Here is an 18896-nt window from a genome sequence, read left to right on the forward strand (position 1 = left end):
CGCCGCTACTGTACTCATACATGTACCAGACAGTCAGCAGGTAGATGGCGCTGCTGAGTCCTGGGGTACATCTATATAGGGGGTGGAGCTCACCGCTCCTGTACTCATACATGTACCAGACAGTCAGCAGGTAGATGGCGCTGCTGAGTCCTGGGGTACATCTATATAAGGGGTGGAGCTCGCCGCTACTGTACTCATACATGTACCAGACAGTCAGCAGGTAGATGGCGCTGCTGAGTCCTGGGGTACATCTATATAGGGGGTGGAGCTCCTGTAATCATACATGTACCAGACAGTCAGCAGGTAGATGGCGCTGCTGAGTCCTGGGGCACATCTATATAGGGGGTGGAGCTCGCCGCTCCTGCACTCATACATGTACCAGACAGTCAGCAGGTAGATGGCGCTGCTGAGTCCTGGGGCACATCTATATAGGGGGTGGAGCTCGCCGCTCCTGCACTCATACATGTACCAGACAGTCAGCAGGTAGATGGCGCTGCTGAGTCCTGGGGTACATCTATATAGGGGGTGGAGCTCGCCGCTCCTGTACTCATACATGTACCAGACAGTCAGCAGGTAGATGGCGCTGCTGAGTCCTGGGGTACATCTATATAGGGGGTGGAGCTCACCGCTCCTGTACTCATACATGTACCAGACAGTCAGCAGGTAGATGGCGCTGCTGAGTCCTGGGGTACATCTATATAGGGGGTGGAGCTCGCCGCTCCTGTACTCATACATGTACCAGACAGTCAGCAGGTAGATGGCGCTGCTGAGTCCTGGGGTACATCTATATAGGGGGTGGAGCTCGCCGCTCCTGTACTCATACATGTACCAGACAGTCAGCAGGTAGATGGCGCTGCTGAGTCCTGGGGTACATCTATATAGGGGGTGGAGCTCGCTGCTCCTGTACTCATACATGTACCAGACAGTCAGCAGGTAGATGGCGCTGCTGAGTCCTGGGGTACATCTATATAGGGGGTGGAGCTCGCCGCTCCTGCACTCATACATGTACCAGACAGTCAGCAGGTAGATGGCGCTGCTGAGTCCTGGGGTACATCTATATAGGGGGTGGAGCTCGCCGCTCCTGTACTCATACATGTACCAGACAGTCAGCCGGTAGATGGCGCTGCTGAGTCCTGGGGCACATCTATATAGGGGGTGGAGCTCGCCGCTCCTGTACTCATACATGTACCAGACAGTCAGCAGGTAGATGGCGCTGCTGAGTCCTGGGGCACATCTATATAGGGGGTGGAGCTCGCCGCTCCTGCACTCATACATGTACCAGACAGTCAGCAGGTAGATGGCGCTGCTGAGTCCTGGGGCACATCTATATAGGGGGTGGAGCTCACTGCTCCTGCACTCATACATGTACCAGACAGTCAGCAGGTAGATGGCGCTGCTGAGTCCTGGGGTACATCTATATAGGGGGTGGAGCTCGCCGCTCCTGCACTCATACATGTACCAGACAGTCAGCAGGTAGATGGCGCTGCTGAGTCCTGGGGTACATCTATATAGGGGGTGGAGCTTCTGCACTCATACATGTACCAGACAGTCAGCCGGTAGATGGCGCTGCTGAGTCCTGGGGTACATCTATATAGGGGGTGGAGCTCGCCGCTCCTGTACTCATACATGTACCAGACAGTCAGCAGGTAGATGGCGCTGCTGAGTCCTGGGGTACATCTATATAGGGGGTGGAGCTCGCCGCTCCTGTACTCATACATGTACCAGACAGTCAGCCGGTAGATGGCGCTGTGGAGTCCTGGGGCACATCTATATAGGGGGTGGAGCTCGCCGCTCCTTATGTTGATCTGTTAGATTTTCCTCCTGTATTTCTCCTGTATTGGACTGAATTGTGACCTCTGACAAATCAGGGAGAAGATGTGACTGATATTAAAGTGGAGGCTGAAGAAGAGAGGATGAGGGGCCATCACTTGTGTCAGTGGGAAGTGGAGGAGGAAATTCCAGGAGGTGTTACCACAGGTACGGAGTAATAACTGTAGCCTGTGAATTTACAGATATTGTAACCACTGAAGAAATTTATGTTTTTCCATTTCTAAGCACTAACTCTTTATTTTTATTTATTGGAATGACAGGTTGTCCCCTTAGATGGCGCTATTGTGCGTTACTAATATTGTTTTGTTTACCCTTTGTTAATCTTTTCGGAGTGACAGATTGAACAAAACCTGCATTTCTGTTGTTGCTTTTCATGTTTCGTTTTTTGTATTCATTCTGCTGTAGAAATGAAATTACCGTATTTTTCGGACTATAAGACGCACCTAGGTTTTAGAGGAGGAAAATAGGGGAAAAATTTTTTGAAGCAAAAAATGGTAAAATATTTAATATATGGGAATTGTAGTTTTGCAACAGCTGCAAGGCCACATTGACAGGTGACCCTGCAGCTGTACGGGGATGCATAGAGCGTTTTTTTTGCGGGGCCAGCTGTACTTTTTAGTTATACCATTTTGGGGGATATCTATTGCTTAGATCACCTTGTATTGAAAAAAAACAGGAGGTGATTTAGAACTTTTATTTATTTCATATTTTTAAAGCTTTTTTTTTTTTTTTTTACTATTTTATTCCCCCCCGGGGGCTTGAACCTGCGGTCACTTGATCGCAAGTCCCATAGACAGCAATACAACTGTACAACCCGAACAGGTCGGCTCCTGCGATATCGCCGCGCAAGAGCCGGCCTGCAACTTTACAGGTACGGGGCCGGTGGGGACCGGCCCCGGGGGAGAAGGGGCCACGGATACTGACCCGGCATCCGCTGTACTAGAGAGGCGGATGCCGGCGAGGGATAGATGCCAGGGCCTGAGACATCGCTACGATCCTCTGCCCTGCATGAAGCCAGCGGCGGGGGGACGGAGGAGCCCCTGCCGCTGCTGGCTTCATGCAGGGCAGAGGAGCGCAGCGATGTCTCAGGCCCCGGCACCTGTAATGGCGTCTATCACTTGCCGGCTTCCGCCTCTCTATTACAGCGGATGCCAGGCGCCACCTTCAGACTATAAGACGCACCCTTCTTTTCCCCAAAAATTTTGGGGAAAAAAAGTGCGTCTTATAGTCCGAAAAATACTTTTTTTGTCTGCTGCTTGTTACAATTATAGTCCCATGAATGGTTAGGACAAGGAAGTGTTATCATATGGTTTATATTTAGGGGTGTGTGTGTGTTTATATTTATGTGTGTGTATTTAGGGGTGTGTGCATATATTTATGTTTGTGTATATATGTAGGTGTGTGTATATGTGTGTGTGTTTGTTTATATTTAGGGGTGTGTGTATATTTAGGGGGGGGGGGGGTGCGTAGGTGAGCATTGTCCTGCTGGTACCAGTTGTAGATCCTGCCATGGATGACAAAACATGTGGCAGTGTACGGATGTCCTGCAAATATCACTGAGTTATTAGTGTCCCTCATATCACTACTAGGGGTGAGTGTTGTATTTGATGGCTGCGTGTCGCTCCACAGCAAAGGCAGGATTGAAGTGCTCACCAGGAGGCCTCCATACTCCAAGCTGACCATTATCAGATCCCAGCTTCATCACTAAAGACAGTACAGATCCAGTCTGTACAGTCCAGGTTTCTCGTTCATGATAGTGGCTGGCTGTCAAATGCAGGACTTGTAATGGGTATGTGACCCCAAATTTCTTTCTGCTAAGCACTCTGAAACAAACCAGGTGGAGATGGAGGGACATTATGGAAGTGGGGTAACACCCTCCTGTGGTAAGACCCACTGGTTACCGTGCCACCATTAGGCTACATACCCCTTATTGTCCTCTCTGTCTGCAGCCTGAGATCTTCACTTTGAGTCACGTGGTGGTGTTTTGGTCAATAAGATGAACTTGTCAGTATTAATGGCATAAAAAGAAAAAATATATCCTTGTACCGTGTTAGCCTGTGGATATGAAATGAAAGAAATTTTTTGAGAGAAGTCCTCAGTAGTTGATACCTTTTTTTAATGGCTAACAAAGTTTTTTGATGACATATCAAGCTTTCGAGACTATAGAGGTCTCTTCATCAGGATGGTATAACACAATTTCTGAAGGTAGGCAGATAGATAGATAGATAGATAGATAGAGAGAGAGAGAAATGGAGTGTTAGATGCAAAACAGAACACAATGTAAATAAACAGTTTAAACAACCTTATATCAGTTCACAGGAAAGTTCTCTGGGTTTGTAGATTCTTTGATCAGTGACGTGTTGTCTAGTGGTTGTAAAAGGCCATAAAACCCTGTGCCTGAGTTAATCCCCTTTGGAGAGTGGAAATTTTTTGAGAGAAGTCCTCCAAAGGGGGTTAAATCAGGCACAGGGTTTTACGGCCTTTTACAACCACTAGACAACACGTCACTGATCAAAGAAGCCACAAACCCAGAGAACTTTCCTGTGAACTGATATATAAGGTTTTTTAAACTGTTTATCTACATTATGTTCTGTTTTCCATCTATTTTGCATCTAACAGAAATTGTGTTATACCATCCTGATGAAGAGACCTCTATAGTCTCGAACGCTCGATATGTTATCAAAAAACTTTTTAAGTTAGCCATTAAAAAAGGTATCAACTACTGAGGACTTCCCTCAAAAAATTTCTGTCATGGCATAAAAAAAAAAGAGTATACACAGTACCCACCTCCTGGATCGCCTGCACTTACTTTTCACATACAGATGTTCTAATATAGGAACAAGGCTTTTTATCTAGCAGGCTGAGCTTTTTACATATTACTAAGAACTACGCCTGTATGTACATATCACTAAAGGACTACACCTGTATATACATATCACTATGGCCTACGCCTGTATATACATATCACTATGGCCTACGCCTGTATATACATATCACTATGGCCTACTACACCTGTATATACATATCACTATGGCCTACTACACCTGTATATACATATCACTATGGCCTACTACACCTGTATATACATATCACTATGGCCTACTACACCTGTATATACATATCACTATGGCCTACGCCTGTATATACATATCACTATGGCCTACGCCTGTATATACATATCACTATGGCCTACGCCTGTATATACATATCACTATGGCCTATGCCTGTATATACATATCACTATGGCCTACTACACCTGTATATACATATCACTATGGCCTACTACACCTGTATGTACATATCACTATGGCCTACTACACCTGTATGTACATATCACTATGGCCTACACCTGTATATACATATCACTATGGCCTACACCTGTATATACATATCACTATGGCCTACTACACCTGTATATACATATCACTAAAGGACTACACCTGTATATACATATCACTATGGCCTACGCCTGTATATACATATCACTATGGCCTACGCCTGTATATACATATCACTATGGCCTACGCCTGTATATACATATCACTATGGCCTACTACACCTGTATATACATATCACTATGGCCTACACCTGTATATACATATCACTATGGCCTACTACACCTGTATATACATATCACTATGGCCTACTACACCTGTATATACATATCACTATGGCCTACACCTGTATATATATATCACTATGGCCTACTACACCTGTATATACATATCACTATGGGCTACACCTGTATATACATATCACTATAGCCTACACCTGTATATACATATCACTATGGCCTACACCTGTATATACATATCACTATGGCCTACTACACCTGTATATACATATCACTATGGCCTACACCTGTATATACATATCACTATGGCCTACTACACCTGTATATACATATCACTATGGCCTACGCCTGTATATACATATCACTATGGCCTACTACACCTGTATATACATATCACTATGGCCTACACCTGTATATATATATCACTATGGCCTACACCTGTATATACATATCACTATGGCCTACTACACCTGTATATACATATCACTATGGCCTACTACACCTGTATATACATATCACTATGGGCTACACCGTATATACATATCACTATAGCCTACACCTGTATATACATATCACTATGGCCTACACCTGTATATACATATCACTATGGCCTACACCTGTATATACATATCACTATGGCCTACTACACCTGTATATACATATCACTATGGCCTACACCTGTATATACATATCACTATGGCCTACTACACCTGTATATACATATCACTATGGCCTACTACACCTGTATATACATATCACTATGGCCTACTACACCTGTATATACATATCACTATGGCCTACTACACCTGTATATACATATCACTATGGCCTACTACACCTGTATATACATATCACTATGGCCTACACCTGTATATACATATCACTATGGCCTACTACACCTGTATATACATATCACTATGGCCTACTACACCTGTATATACATATCACTATGGCCTACACCTGTATATACATATCACTATGGCCTACTACACCTGTATATACATATCACTATGGCCTACTACACCTGTATATACATATCACTATGGCCTACTACACCTGTATATACATATCACTATGGCCTACTACACCTGTATATACATATCACTATGGCCTACTACACCTGTATATATATATCACTATGGCCTACACCTGTATATATATATCACTATGGCCTACTACACCTGTATATACATATCACTATGGGCTACGCCTGTATATACATATCACTATGGCCTACTACACCTGTATATACATATCACTATGGCCTACTACACCTGTATATACATATCACTATGGCCTACTACACCTGTATATACATATCACTATGGCCTACTACACCTGTATATACATATCACTATGGCCTACTACACCTGTATATACATATCACTATGGCCTACTACACCTGTATATACATATCACTATGGCCTACTACACCTGTATATACATATCACTATGGCCTACTACACCTGTATATACATATCACTATGGCCTACTACACCTGTATATACATATCACTATGGCCTACTACACCTGTATATACATATCACTATGGCCTACTACACCTGTATATACATATCACTATGGCCTACTACACCTGTATATACATATCACTATGGCCTACTACACCTGTATATACATATCACTATGGCCTACTACACCTGTATATACATATCACTATGGCCTACTACACCTGTATATACATATCACTATGGCCTACTACACCTGTATATACATATCACTATGGCCTACTACACCTGTATATACATATCACTATGGCCTACTACACCTGTATATACATATCACTATGGCCTACTACACCTGTATATACATATCACTATGGCCTACTACACCTGTATATACATATCACTATGGCCTACTACACCTGTATATACATATCACTATGGCCTACTACACCTGTATATACATATCACTATGGCCTACTACACCTGTATATACATATCACTATGGCCTACTACACCTGTATATACATATCACTATGGCCTACACCTGTATATACATATCACTATGGCCTACTACACCTGTATATACATATCACTATGGCCTACACCTGTATATACATATCACTATGGCCTACACCTGTATATACATATCACTATGGCCTACTACACCTGTATATACATATCACTATGGCCTACTACACCTGTATATACATATCACTATGGCCTACTACACCTGTATATACATATCACTATGGCCTACTACACCTGTATATACATATCACTATGGCCTACTACACCTGTATATACATATCACTATGGCCTACTACACCTGTATATACATATCACTATGGCCTACTACACCTGTATATACATATCACTATGGCCTACTACACCTGTATATACATATCACTATGGCCTACTACACCTGTATATACATATCACTATGGCCTACTACACCTGTATAAGATAAGATCCTTTAATAGTCCCACATTGGGGAAATTTCAGCATGTTACAGCAGCATAGTAATACAGGTACAGGATAATACACAGTAATATAATACAGATGTAGGCACACATATGCTGAGAAGAGAAGATATACTAGGAGTCCATAGCAGCTAAGGAAAAAACGGAAGAGAAAGGAGGAAGACTTCATGGTCATCGTCTTAATCAATAGTTCTCTGTGCGGAGTGATCTTCGCTTGGTTTGATGTGTTAGGGACATCAAGGGGTCCTCATAATAGAGTATGTTGTAGAGTTCCAAATCAAATAACAGGCCTGGATAAGCTATACCCGCGCCTGTATTTACCCACTTCTACAATCACCGCAGACGAAGTCGCGGGTACCAGATAGTAGTCTATATACAAGATAAAAACAAACCTAGTACATAAGAGGGAAAAACTAAATATAGTTTTGAGACGCATAGTATGTTCCCAAAGTAGGGTCCTACATCCAAAATCGTGTCTATACCACAAACTAATAGAAAAAAACTAAGAAATAGGTATACAGACACTCAAAATAGTGAGGCCAAAACTCGTAATAGGAATATACAAACTTTAATAGTATCACATTAAAAAGTTATACAAAATATATGATGCGAGTAACACACAGATAAATGTACAAAAAAAGAGCTCCAGCAAAGAGTCCAATACTGCCCAGGATAGTTATTAAATGTAATTAAACGTGAGTGGTCAACAGAATATATATATATATATATATACATATACATATATATATATATATATATATATATATATATATATACATATACATATATATATATATATATATATATATATATATATATATATATATATACATATATACACACACACACACCACATGGACCAGCAAGGTAAGCTAAAACATAAGGCCAGATTATACAAATGATACCAAAAGGAGGCCAAATTTATCCTACAGTATATAAAGTGCAATAAGGCAAAAACGCAATTAAGCTAAAAGTAAAATAACATAACAACATGTAAGTATTGAATACTTTTAGATAAGAAAAACATGGCCACAAAGTAGATTGTAAAAGACTTAATCAGCGGCAGCAGAAGTTACACAGCAGATCTATCATATGATATATATATATATATATATATATATGGAAAATGGAAGTACAGCTTACCCATGATATAAACCACATAAGTAGACGTAGGAGGGCAATAAGAGGAACCACCGGCTCGCACCCGACACGCGGGTTTCAGCACGCCATGCATTCGTCTTGGGGTGAGGGGAAATCAGCAAAAGTGTGGATTTTATGTCCGGGTAACAACAGAACTCCAACCAATGGGAGCTGCATAACACACCAGGAAGTTCTAAATGAATGGTGATGCAATACACCTGTATAGTCGGCGCATGCCCAGTGATGCACCAAACCCAGTCACATGACTACGGCCGACTACTTCTACTTATGTGGGATTAAAAGTAGAAAATGGTAATCAGAGTAGAGATAAGGACATTTATTACTGTATATATATCCTAAAAAACATTTATTACCGTATATGTCCTTATCTCCACTTTGTTTACCATTTTCTACTTTTAATCCACTTATCTGTCCTCTTGTCAAGTCGTCTCCTAGAGTAAAAGAAAAAATAATCTAAAGTGAATGGACAGCATTTGTTATCTGCATAAAAAGGTGTCAGTTTGCAATCAGTATGTGCATCAGTCCGTTTTTAGTCTCACTGAATTCAAACGGACTGATCACATAAGCATGCGTGAACCAAGCCTAAGGGTCCATTCACACGGAGTAAGTACCCGCTCATTTTGGCAAAATACACGTGTAAAGAATACTCCCATTGACTTCAATTACATTTTTTACACGTGTAAAAAACCCAAAACCCTCAAAAAACACGTCACGTTTTTTGGCGTTTTTTTTTACACGTGTAAAAAATATAATTGAAGTCAATGGGAGTATTCTTTACACGTGTATTTTGCCAGAATGAGCGGGCGTTTACTCCGTGTGAATGGATCCTCAGAATGGAATCACATAGCAGTTTGAGTCAAAACTCCAAGAGTGGATTCAAAGGAAACAGGAAATTTAATGGAAGGACTTAAAATGTTTTCTTTGGCAATGCTTTTCATTTTGCTGAAAAACTGCATGTGTTTTTCCAGCCTAACAGGAATGTTATAAATGTTTTTGGCTTTTTTTCTCAAATCGAAAAGAACATGAAATGTATTTTTACGCTTCACAGAAAACATCATTAAGAACTCTGAGCGAAACTATAAATTAGAAGATGAAGATATGATGCAGCGTTCCTTGGGAGAAAACCTCTATAATGTGTATCCAGGACGTCACAGTACAGATCCATCATATAATCCCCCGAGTCACAAGGAACCTTCTGATCAATCACACATTGTGATCCCAAATCCAAAAGTGGGGAAAAGATTTCCATGTGGTGAATGTGGAAAAGAGTTTACACAAAGCTCAGGTCTTTTTATACACAGAAGAATCCACACGGGAGAGAAGCCATATTCATGTTTGCTTTGTGGGAAATGCTTTACCCGTAAATCAGGTCTTGATCAACATGAAAGGAGACACACAGGGGAAAAACTGCATTCATGTTCAATATGTGGGAAGTGTTTCACTGATAAATCAAATCTGGTTAAACATGACAGAATTCACACAGGAGAGAAACCATTTTCATGTTTAGAATGTGGGAAATGTTTTACAAATAAATCTCATCTTGTTATACATGAGAGGAGTCACACAGGAGAGAAGCCATATTCATGTTCAGAATGTGGGAAATGTTTTACAAATAAATCCCATCTTGTCACACACAAGAGAATTCACACAGGTGAGAAGCCATTTTTATGTTCAGAATGTGGGAAATGTTTTATTACTAAAACCAAGCTTAGGAATCACCTGAAAATTCACACAGGAGAGAAACCATTTACATGTTCTGAATGTGGGAAATGTTTTATAAATAAATCAGACCTTGTTAAACATGAAAGAGTTCATACAGGAGAGAAGCCATATTCATGTTCACTGTGTGAGAAGTGCTTTACAGATAAATCAAGTCTTGTTTCACATCTGAGAATTCACTTAAGGAAGTAGCCATGTCCAATATGTGGAAAGAAGCACTATTCATTCTGAAAACGTGGAGAACTGCTTGTTAATAAAGTTGAGAAAAAAATACTGTTGTTTGGGATGTTAGAAATATATGAACAATTTTTTTTTTAACCCATTAAGGCTTAGTTCACACAGTGTTTCTGGTATGGAACCTGAGGCGGAGGCCGCCTCAGGTTCTGGACCAAAAAACGGGTAGCTGCGACTGACTGTCGGTGAACTGCACTGGCATCCAGCCACGCACTCCTCTTCGGATTAGGCCCAATGAATGGGCCTAGTCAGGAGGAGGGAGTGTTTTCAGGCCGAATCGCGAGGCAAAACGGCCTGAAGAATGAGCAAGTTGCTTCTTTTTTCCGGGAGCTGGAACAAAAACGGCTCCTGGAAAAAAAAAAATTGACCGGCACCCATTGATTTCAATGGGAGCCGTCTTTTTGGTCAGGATAAATCCTGACCAAAAACCTGTGTGAACTTACCCTAAGCTCTTCACAGGCACTAAAGGGAGTCTGTCTGCAGTAAATTGGTTTATATACCTTGTGAAAGATCTTGCTTTATCAAGCCACTTGGCACACTTGCGATCACCTCAAATCAAATCAAAAAATGCTTTATTGGCACGTCCGAATAGGTATTTGGCATTGCCAAAGCTAGTAAAGTGGGTGGGTGGGGGGGGGGGGAGTTGGGTTGGGTGGGTGGTGGGTATGGGGGGGGTTCGGTTATAACAGTCCATGGAGTCTCATCTTCCTCTTCGTTGGTGACTGCTATATGGGGAGGTGGGGGTGGGTGGGGCGGGTGTTTTGGGAGTGAGTGTCTGGCTTCATAGGATAATATGAAATGAGCTTTATAAATTTTGTATATTTGTTAACCCGAGTGGGTTGGCTCTAGCCACTAACATATACAAAAATACATATCAGTGAATATCAAGCAAATACAGGTAAAAGTATAATACAATACAGAAAATAAAATGGGAACAACAGATTGAAAAGAAACAATACCAAAACGAGTTTGCAGTTGGTTCACTGAGGCCTCACTGCTAGGCCTGAGGGTGCATCCTTCTTCTGTCATAACTGAGCATATGTATTTGCTGTGTCCTTGCTGGGTGACCAAGAATCTAGGTCTCTGTTCAGCATATGGCTAATGCCCCTCCTTCCCCCATTGCAGAAGCCTGGGAAAGAAGGAGGTCTTCCTAGGTGCTGGGAGAGAGGTGTGTCTGAGGGTGAATTTAGGGTCACTAGCCTCATTTCCCTCCCTGGACATCTGGTTGGCCAGAAAGGGCCATTTCCCATGGTATACACATAAAACCACTGAAGCAAATTGACCACCAATGTAAACACAACATTCCCCTTACATCCAACAGCAGAACAACACATGGGGTATTCCTGCCTCTGTGTGATGTCAGGACAGGTGGAACTTTTAAATAATCAACCTTCCCCTTTAAGAGGTCAGGGAAACCTCCCCCTCCCTGTGTTTTTTCTGTCCTGTGTGACTGGACAGGTGGATGAGGCTGTGGCCTCCGCTATGGTTTGGAAGAAACTGTCTTAGATCCTTTTTTCTTTTTCCGTTTCCTTTTTCATTCTTTCTGAGAGACAGATCTACTGTATGTTTATACTGCAGTCTTTGTCTTACCTGCCTTGTGCAGGTTGTCAATGACTTGTTTTTTAGCTGTGGCTTGGTCACTGCCCTGCAGTAAGGTAAGCCATGTCCTTTGTGTTTCAGTGCAGAGACTAAAAGCACTAATTTCTATTCCTATGGGCACTCTGTCAACTTCACAGTCATGGAAGTCGATTCACTGCCATTATGGTAAGATCCAACCAAACTTTTTTATATGTCTTGCGGTTCTTCAATGTGCATTTAATTCCTAAACGGAGACTATATGCTGTGAACCTAAAATAAGGGTTCATATACCTATGTATTACCATTACTTAATATGTGCATATTTTCTTATTGCTCGCATGCTGGTGTATGCTCTAAGGCAGTGGTTCTTAACCAGGGTTCGATCGAACCCTAGGCCATATGCCCGGTTCATTTTGTGTACCAGTAAAAAAATCATATACCTATGTCTTGAATTTGGGGAAAAAAAATCATATTTGATTTATCACTAAAGAATGGCTCGTTGAATTTGCATATGAAACTGGTGGGTTCGGTACGTCCTACAAGGTTAAGAACCACTTCTCTAAGGCATCTTGTAAGGTTATGTATATCTGTACTACTTCCGTCAGTATGGGGTTCTCCAGCTAGGAGCCCTCCATTCATGGTGTCATCTCCTGGGTAAAGGGTGCATGCAGACTTCTGGTAAGATTCATAGAGGTCTTACTTAGAAACAGGCGCCCTAGTGGCTCAGTTTGTAAAGTTACAGACTTGTATGCTTGAATCCATGGTATCCTGGGTTCGATCCCAGTTGCACTTTTGCATTTGTGATATGATCAAACAAATAAAAAAAAGTTAATAAGGTCCATCTGGCAGTACTTGTGGTTCTCATTAGAGATGAGCGAACAGTGTTCTATCGAACACATGTTCGATCGGATATCACACTGTTCGCCATGTTCGAATCGAACACCGCGTAGTAAACAGACTAAAAACTCGATTCCCCTCCCACCTTCCCTGGTGCTTTTTTTGCACCAATAACAGCGCAGGGGAGGTGGGACAGGAACTACGACAATAGGGACATTGAAAAAAATACTGAAAACCCATTAGCTGCCGAAAACATGTGACTTCTGATTCATAAGAACAGCGCCGCCCAGCTTTGCGTCATTCTGAGCTTTCACTTGGTCACAGACAGAGGTCTCCGTCAATTTAGATAGGGATTAGATTCTGCTAGGCAGGGATAGGATAGGGGAGGAGAAGAAAACCAACAGCTCTTTTAAGAGCTACATTGAAGGGAGAATCCAAAAAAAATAATTCTCACAGTGTCTACCCGCTAACGTGGGATTCGCAGGCTGCATCAGCGCTACCCAGCTTTCCGCAGTGGGGATAGTACTAAGTGGGATACACTGAAAGTGTATTCCCACATACTCTATATACCTTTACTCCACGTTCTAACAGTGTACCCCCCGGAACTAACTGGCATACACTGAAATGCTCAGCCCATATACCCTTGTAATGTAAAATCAAAATTAAGCGTGGGGAAGCCATTTTGTCTCAATACATGAGGTCAGCTCAGGTAATCTTAAGATCCGCACCAAGCAAATATTCATGAACGTAAACACCACCTGTTGCCGCTTCTATTTTTAAGTAGTGGGCGTCTCCTTGGAGACCTCCTAATTGAGATGGCCACTCAGGAAGGGGATCTCCAAGAAAGGGGAATGAATAGCATGCACTTAGTATGAGCTGTCTGCGTGCTATCTAGGAATAACCCGCCCACAAGTTATATAAGCACGGTTACGCCATGACACTTCAGTGTTCACTCGTTATCGATGCAGTATGGGACGCCTTACCAAGCAATCGATATTGACCTGTCACTGAAGCTTGATGGGAACCGATCGGCATCAATGAGGCGTGGCAGTGTGGTAAGTAACTCCTAGTTTATTTGCATAATAAGCTAAGTCAGTCTGTTACTTTGCATAATAATCTATGTAATCTGATAAGTGGGCGTGGCCTGTGTCTTTTTCTTTGTTCTATCACGGAATCCTAAAGAACCTGAGCAATCTTACAGGAATCCAGAGATCCCTGTCAATTTTGCAATACAACCCTCAATCCACGTTCTAACAGTGTCCCCCCCCCCACCACCACCACCATAGCTAACTGGTATACACTGAAATGCTCAGCCCATAGAATGTGGATTAAGGGTATATAGGGTATGACAGTGTGCACCCCCCCCCCCCCCCCCGCACCTAACTTGTATACACTGGAATATCAACCTGGGTTGTCAGTGTTAAATCCCCAAATAATTTGGGGATACATGCACCATAAATCTCAGGCTATTGCTATATTCACCCAGGTTGTCAGTGCTAATTCCCCAAATTATTTGGGGATACATACACCCTACATCTCGGGCTCTTGCCATATTCACCCAGGTTCTGAGTGTTCATTCCCAAAATAAATTAGGGCCTTCATACCACCCTCATTTGTTGCTATTGGCATATAGTGCCAGGTTCTGAGTGTAAATTCCCCAAATAATTTGGGGATACTGTATTGCAAAATTGACAGGGATCTCTGGATTCCTGTAAGATTGCTCAGGTTCTTTTGGATTCCGTGATAGAACAAAGAAAAAGACACAGGCCACGCCCACTTATCAGATTACATAGTTTATTATGCAATTAACAGACTGACTTAGCTTATTATGCAAATAAACTAGGAGTTACTTCCCACTTCCACGCCTCATTGATGCCGATCGGTTCCCATCAAGCTTCAGTGACAGGTCAATATCGATTGCTTGGTAAGGCGTCCCTTACTGCATCGATAACGAGTGAACACTGAAGTGTCATGGCGTAACCGTGCTTATATAACTTGTGGGCGGGTTATTCCTAGATAGCACGCAGACAGCTCATACTAAGTGCATGCTATTCATTCCCCTTTCTTAGAGATCCCCTTCCTGAGTGGCCATCTCAATTAGGAGGTCTCCAAGGAGACGCCCACTACTTAAAAATAGAAGCGGCAACAGGTGGTGTTTACGTTCATGAATATTTGCTTGGTGCGGATCTTAAGATTACCTGAGCTGACCTCATGTATTGAGACAAAATGGCTTCCCCACGCTTAATTTTGATTTTACATTACCGATACATACATACATTTTAATTCTCAGGCTATAGAAGCTTTAGCCAGGTTGTGACGATGTGTAATCCCACCAACACTAAGTGGGATACACATTAATTGTTAGACTATGTACGCTAAACCCAGCATTCCACGGTGTGTCCCCACAAAACCTAAGTGGGATACACACCAATTGTCAGGCTATGTATGCTCAACCCAAGGGATACAGATCCAAATTATACACCCAATTAGTGTAATTCGTAGAGGGATCGGAGAGGACAGGTCTGTGGTTGGCCAGGTACTCACGCAACATGCGCCTATACTTTTCCCTCATGATGACACTAGGCCCCTAACTGGCAGTAGTTTGGGCAGGGGGGGGGGACATTAACGTGTACCAGACCTTGTACAGTGTTCCCCTGGTGGTTGTGCAGTGGATGGAAGTTCTGAGCCTCATGGAGGAAATATCCTCTCTGACGCCCAAGAGGGTTAATCATATTCTGCACCAGTTGCTTGTGCCAATTATTTTTGCAATTTTTGTTTCCCTCTCCCCTAATATAACAAAGGAACAGACATTTGACCTATACTGGGGGTCGAGGCTTGCAAAAATCCAGTATTATTTGCTCTCCATGATGTGAAGTATGCGTTTGTCTCTTGAAAAGCAACCAGACATCAGGTCAGTCATGTGTGCCAGTGTGTTACTTGGCATGACTTTGCTGCCCCCAACTGTAAGGGTCACTCTCCATTTCCCACTCCCCTTCACACCATCTGTAGTGAAGCAATGGGATGCACTGAAGTGCACCCTCAAGCCTCGTGTGGGACAGGGACATCAGATGCCACTCCATCCCCCTCGTCTTCCTCCACTAGCCAACGGTGCGAAGATGAGAGGAGTGTGCTCTGAATGTTTTCTGCTTAGCAGAGGCTACTTCTCACTTACGAAAATGGCCACACTTTGACCAGTATATCAGGCACAATGGTGTAGGTTTCAAGGAACCTTTGCACCAACAAGTTGAAACCGTGGACCATGTTTGAGTCTGGCAAGCTCCAGATCTGCTACCAGGTTCCGGCCATTATCACAGACGCAAAAATGCCAGGCCCCAGGTGTAGCAGGGAAAAACACATTGCCATCTCAGCCAGGATGGCATCCCTGACCTCGGAGGCAGTGTGCTGTCTGTCCCCCAAGCTGACGAGCTTCAGTACATCCTGCTGACATCTCCCCACACCAGTGTTAAAGCGGAGATGGGCCACCCCAGTTTGCACCTCGGGCCCAGACTCCACTACATTCACCCTGCCTGTCATTAAAGATAAGCAGCATCCCTGACCACAGGCGCTTGTCCATGTGTCAATGGTCAAGTGGACCTTGCAGCAAAGCGCAGAGCTCTGGGCCCGACTGATGTTATAGGACACATGCAGGTGCAAGGCAGGGACAGCACACCAAGAGAAGTAGTAACGGCTAGGCCCAGCATAGGGAGGTGCCCCAGCTGCCATCTGGTGATGGAAGACCTGGGTATCCAGAAGCATAAACGCCAACATCTCCAGGGCCAGCAGTTTTTCGACGAGGCCATTAAAGGCTTGGGCATGTGGGTGGCTTGCGCTGTACTTCTGCCTGCAATGAAATGCGTGGGAGATGGGGAGTGGCTGGGAAGAGGCTCATGATGGTGCAGGCCAAAAGGGCAGATGAGGGTGAACTCCCCAATGTGTCAGACAGATGTGTAGGTGTCCTTGCACCATACTTGGCTGGATTGCACTTTCATTTTGTGCCAAAAAGTGGTCGACAGCGATCCATCAGCTAATCCCGTTACACTGTCCATTGAAAACTGCAGCACTGAAGTTACCATCTCTGGAAGTGGTCCAACTTCTTTCTCTGCATTTAGCCATGCTCTATGCTAGCTCACTACATTTATATGCTACCTCTTGTGTCACCCCCTCTACCTCATAGATTGTAAGCTCTTGCGAGCAGGGCCCTCAGTCCCATTGTGTGAAATGATTTTCTTTGTAATGTATCTTTCTGTTTGTATTTGAACCCTACAAATTGTACAGCGCTGCGGAATATGTTATTATTATTATTCGGTTGCTCCAGGGTTCTCTTAATGCATATTGCCAAGGGGACTCAGATGTGTTTCTCAGCAGTGAGGCCACCTCTTCTGAGATCCCAAAGGAACTTCACAAGAGGTGTTTATTGCAGAAAAAAGATGAGAAAATAAGTGTAGGCTGTAGAGCACAGAGGGATCAGAGAAGACAGAGCTGGGGTCGGCCAGGTATTCCCACAACATGCACTTATACTTTTCCCTCCTGGTGACACTAGGCCCCTGAGTGGCGATAATTTGGCCAGGGGGGGGCATTAACGTGTCCCAGACCTAGGAGTAAGTCTTGCAACAGGGTAGAGTTTTGCATGCCTTTGCCTCTACCCACCATTTTTTCTGCTTAGCTTCCCTCCACATCTACACTGCTTTCGCCCCTAGACATCACCCTTGTCCATGTGGGGTCGGTGGCCTCGTCGTCCACCAACTCCTCTTCCAACTGTGCACTGTCCCCTTACTGCAAACCGCACATAACCATAGCTTGCCCTGATGGCAACTGTGTCTCATAATCCTCACTGAGGTCCAGAAACGTCGGCGGCGGGTCCACAACCACAAAATTGGAAGGAAATGGCGGATGCTGCAGTATTTCTAACACCTGTTCCTGGTGCTCGGGCCTGGTCTGTGTTGTACCCTGCACCCTGCTTAACGCAGCTGCCATATCCGGAGTTGTGATGAGCGCATGCTAATGTTTCGTGTCCAGTGCAATGGATGGGATAGGATTTCACATAAGTCTGCCACCCATGGGCACTCATGTTTGAGTAACTGAGGGAGCTGACTTTGACGAACCCGAGGGTTTTGGAGTTGGAACTCCATCAAAGGTCTGTGCTGCTCACACACTCTGCTCAACACATGATATGTTTAGTTCCAGCGTGTGGAGACGTCGCACAACAGCCGTTGTTCGGGCAGATACAGGCGTTTTAGGAGTGCATAGAGGCTAGCAGCGGCTACTATAGACTTGCGAAACTATCCGCACAAGCGTCGCACTTTCACCAGTAGCTCGTGAACGTTGGGGTACTTTTATAAAAACCGTTGCAGCGCTGATTTAAAAATGCCTGGGCCCAGGCATGGAACATGTTGCAGGCTGCAAAGCTACAGAGCCGATCCCAGGTTCCGGCCATTATCACACATGACAACATGCCTGGGCCCAGGTGCAGTGGCAAAAACTACATTGCCATGTCATCGAGGATGGCATGACTCACTTTGT

At 43.6% G+C, this 18896-nt stretch overlaps 1 protein-coding gene across 1 annotated transcript in view; it reads left to right on the forward strand.

The window, feature by feature from the left end:
• The window catches only part of LOC142186338 (uncharacterized), a 252710-nt gene that overhangs the window by 33097 nt on the left and 200717 nt on the right, over positions 1 to 18896 (forward strand). Inside the window, exon 7 of the mRNA XM_075261165.1 lies at positions 1869 to 1977. Within this exon, the coding sequence (XP_075117266.1) occupies positions 1869 to 1977 (109 nt within the window). The remainder of the gene's footprint in view (positions 1 to 1868; positions 1978 to 18896) is intronic.

The sequence above is a fragment of the Leptodactylus fuscus genome (genome assembly GCF_031893055.1).
Source record: "Leptodactylus fuscus isolate aLepFus1 chromosome 2 unlocalized genomic scaffold, aLepFus1.hap2 SUPER_2_unloc_3, whole genome shotgun sequence".
NCBI classification, from domain to species: Eukaryota; Metazoa; Chordata; class Amphibia; order Anura; family Leptodactylidae; genus Leptodactylus; species Leptodactylus fuscus.